The sequence below is a fragment of the Callithrix jacchus genome, chromosome X (assembly GCF_049354715.1).
Source record: "Callithrix jacchus isolate 240 chromosome X, calJac240_pri, whole genome shotgun sequence".
NCBI lineage: Eukaryota > Metazoa > Chordata > Mammalia > Primates > Cebidae > Callithrix > Callithrix jacchus.
In genome coordinates, this window is record NC_133524.1 from 99,406,805 (window position 1) to 99,410,379 (window position 3,575).

General features: G+C 43.7%; 1 protein-coding gene across 4 annotated transcripts; it reads left to right on the forward strand.

The window, feature by feature from the left end:
* The first annotated feature begins 447 nt into the window (after nucleotides 1-447).
* TCEAL7 (transcription elongation factor A like 7) lies at nucleotides 448-2,533 on the forward strand. 4 transcript variants are annotated; one of them, XM_008989683.5, is made up of 3 exons: nucleotides 448-509; nucleotides 1,135-1,233; nucleotides 1,581-2,533. In XM_008989683.5, the coding sequence occupies exon 3, from the start codon at nucleotides 1,601-1,603 to the stop codon at nucleotides 1,901-1,903; it is 303 nt and encodes a 100-aa protein (XP_008987931.1). In that variant the 5' UTR covers nucleotides 448-509; nucleotides 1,135-1,233; nucleotides 1,581-1,600; the 3' UTR covers nucleotides 1,904-2,533. The 4 variants fall into 4 exon arrangements, with proteins under 4 accessions (XP_008987931.1, XP_008987930.1, XP_035145023.1 ...); XM_008989682.5 differs by having other exon boundaries at nucleotides 1,584-2,533; XM_035289132.3 differs by having other exon boundaries at nucleotides 1,169-1,233.
* Nucleotides 2,534-3,575: the final 1,042 nt, after the last annotated feature.

Here is a 3,575-nt window from a genome sequence, read left to right on the forward strand (position 1 = left end):
TTCCCTCCAATCTGTTTTCAAGGATTGGACTGCAAGGGAAATGATGGTTATTAGTGGCTGAGGGGAGATTGGGTGGAGGAAAGACTGCCACTTTTCTTTTCTTATGTCTTATAAAAGGATAAGTAATCCTTTCAGCACAGCCACAAAAGAACAACAATGGTTAATATAACTTTGGGAAAATGCAGTCTCTCCCTGGTAATCTGAGAAAATCAAATTCTGACCACAGGGAGAAGGGGCCACTTTTGACCTCTGGAATTAGCAAAGACAAAAATGAGTGACAGGGCCTGGTGTGATGGGGGGTGGGAGTTGGTAAGCCGGTCCACTTCTGCAGCGCTGCCGGTGGGAGGGGAAAGTGGGGACCAGAGATGGGGGAATGACATAATCCTCACGTGATCACGAGCTGACGGGAACCGAAGTCCTTATATTCCCGGGCTTCTTTCTCCTCTGGGTACCAGCTCTTTACTGCCCTGCAAACGAGCGTGCGTGCTTGTTGCCAAGGGAAGGAAGAGGTAAATTCCTTAAATCCCAGCAGGTTGGACTGAAGGAACCCTGGGTCAGTAGTGGGTGGATCTAATGACTGAAATAGGTCCAGGCTCGCTTTTGTCAAACCCCTGAAAAATAGTCGGAGATTGTATCTTTCGCAGGGGGGAACCAAGGGGGTAGGTCGAAATCTTTTGAGAGACACCCAGAGATTTAGTGATAGCTCAGAAATAACCGGCTTCTCTCACCTTGGCATGCTTTCTTTTTATCCTTCTCCCAGTCTTTCTCCAATTTTGTTAGGGAAAATTTTAGTCCTGGGGTGTGGGTTGATGGGTGGAGAAAGGCCGAAATTCCGGGATAGAGACAAAAGAAATTTAGAGATCATTTGAAAATAGTTCGCCTCCCTCAATACCAACGCCAGCCTGTGTTGATGGGGTAGGTCTCGGGATGGGGAGAAGGAGGGAGACGCGGGCCTTGCAAGGCCCAGGCCTGAGGGTCAGGAGTGGGGAGTGGTAACAGAAATCCTGAAGGAAAGGATAGAGACAGGAAGGAGGGACCAGGAGGTAGATATCTGGGGGCGATGACGGTGATGATGAGAATCCCAGGTTCAAAATAATAACATCTGTCATGTCTCTGGGGCTGGTTGATCCACAGATAGCCTTCCCCGCCCCTTCCTTTTTGTTTGCAGGTCTCAGAGTCTGCGTTCATAGACGTCTGGGGGAAAGAAAAAGAGCAGGAAACGATCCCGCACAGGTCAGTGTGAAAGAGGCACTTAGTCTGAGATCTCTGAGGGTGGGAGTCGTGAAGGGCAAAAGCTAGGCGAAATTTGAGGCTTCACGGTCCATCTTAGTTTCTGCTTCCCCTCTCTCGCCCATTGGAGATGCCATTCGCCTTGTCTTCTGGGGAAGTGGTGGGTTCCTGAGGTGGGAGGGGAGGAAAGAGGGAGATGTGAGGGTGGAGGGAGCTGCGGCAGACTTGAGGTCTGGACCTGTGGGACAGGGATGGGAATTTAGGCAAGTATCTTGCCTCAGAGAGAAACTGACAACCCTGATTCAAAAGTAACAAAGCAATTAGTCTTTCCATTTTTCCCTGGAATTAAGCAGGAAACAACAACAACATCATGCAAAAGCCCTGCAAAGAAAATGAAGGAAAGCCAAAGTGCAGCGTGCCAAAGAGGGAGGAAGAACGCCCCTATGGAGAATTTGAACGCCAGCAAACGGAAGGGAATTTTAGACAGAGGCTGCTTCAATCTCTCGAAGAATTTAAAGAGGACATAGACTATAGGCATTTTAAGGATGAAGAAATGACAAGGGAGGGAGACGAGATGGAAAGGTGTTTGGAAGAGATAAGGGGTCTGAGAAAGAAATTTAGGGCTCTGCATTCTAACCATAGGCATTCTCGGGACCGCCCTTATCCCATGTAATTCATTTCCCTGACAAGTCATTATTTTCTGTTATTAATGTTGCCACTGCTTTCTGTTTGTGTGTATTTTCTTGTTAAATATTTGCTATCATTTTACTCCAATCCTTCGACGTTGCTGAGATTTACATATGACTCCTGTCAACATCTCATCTTTTGACCCAATCTTATTCATTTAATAAGAGGTCTCATTCATTTGCATGGTAAAATGTTCATTGTATATTGCAAAGTAAAAATAACGAGTTGCAAAAGTATATACATATAGTGTGTGTGTATATATATATATATATATATACACTTTATTTGTACATTTCTATGTGACATTATACAAAGGAAAGTGTCTGATTTTACTATACACCAAAGGTTAACAGTGAATCTCTTTGTGATCTCTTTTTTCTTTTTGCCTATCTCCATCTTCTCACTTGCCAAAAACTGAATATATGTTTATGTGTGTATATTACTTGTGTCACAAAAAAACCCTAAAGTAGACACAGTAAAATAACTTATCAATCACCTTTGGAAGGCAATGAAACACTTAATAAACTCTCAATAATAGAAGCATAAAAATGAAATGTAAACCTCCAATTACCTCTGGATCTCTTAGCCAGAGGAATAAACTAGCAATTATCACAGATACATATGTTTAAGACTCAGTCTTTTCATGGGGAAAATATTTGCCTCACAGGGCTGCTGTGGGGAGGAAATGAGGCAGTAACAGCTGTGCTCAGCGGGATATTGTTCCCCCTGTGCGTATAGAACCCCAACCCACTATAGAAGCACCAATCACTTGAGGGAGGACTTGGTATGATTCAACTTGTACTCAGGAACAAGTCCAGTAGCAGAGGTGGGGGCTTCCCTATCGGTCCTCTGCCATTGAGCCCTGTCTCCTCCCCTGGGTCCTGCCAAATCTGCCCAACACTGCTGCCTCTTCTACTGGGCTCTGTGCTCTCTGCTGGCCCCACTCCTGCTGGTGCACTGCAGTTCTTGAGGGCCAAAACCCCACGGAGTCCCCTGGAGTCCTCAAGGGGTTGAATTCTCACTCTGTCTTCTAAAGCTTCTCTGCTTTATAGTGACACTTAACACGAGTGGGACTTCTCTAGGGTTGCTTGGGCCACAGTGTCTTTCAGAGCCCTTAGTAAAACAGCCCCTTCTGTTTTCAATCACAAGACCCTCTCCATAGGAGTCAGATGTGATGAGTCCATTTGGGATTTGGACTGGGGTATAAATTTGAGTCAAAGGCATCATGCTGTAGTCAGAGTTGCTGCTCTAAGTCTAAGGAATGAGATTTTTTCTCTTGTGAGATGATCTCTTCCCGAAGGCTCCTGGCAAGACTTACTGTATTCAGAATAGTCTTGGAAGACATGTAAATTGCACAATGTGATACAGGAAACAAATCTAAAATCAAATCCCTGCTCTTCATTTTTTCTCCCCTGGAAACATGCAAAAATGCTTCATGAGACTAAGATGTGTATGTGTGTGTGTGTGTGTGTGTGTGTACACACACATAAGTGTATATGTGTATGTACATATATAAATGTATATGCTTTGTAAGACATATATACTAATACATATATACTAATCTTAATATATATGCTTTGTAAGACTAATATATAAGCATATATAAATATAGTCTTTATATATATTAGTATATATAATATATAAAAATCTGTATTATC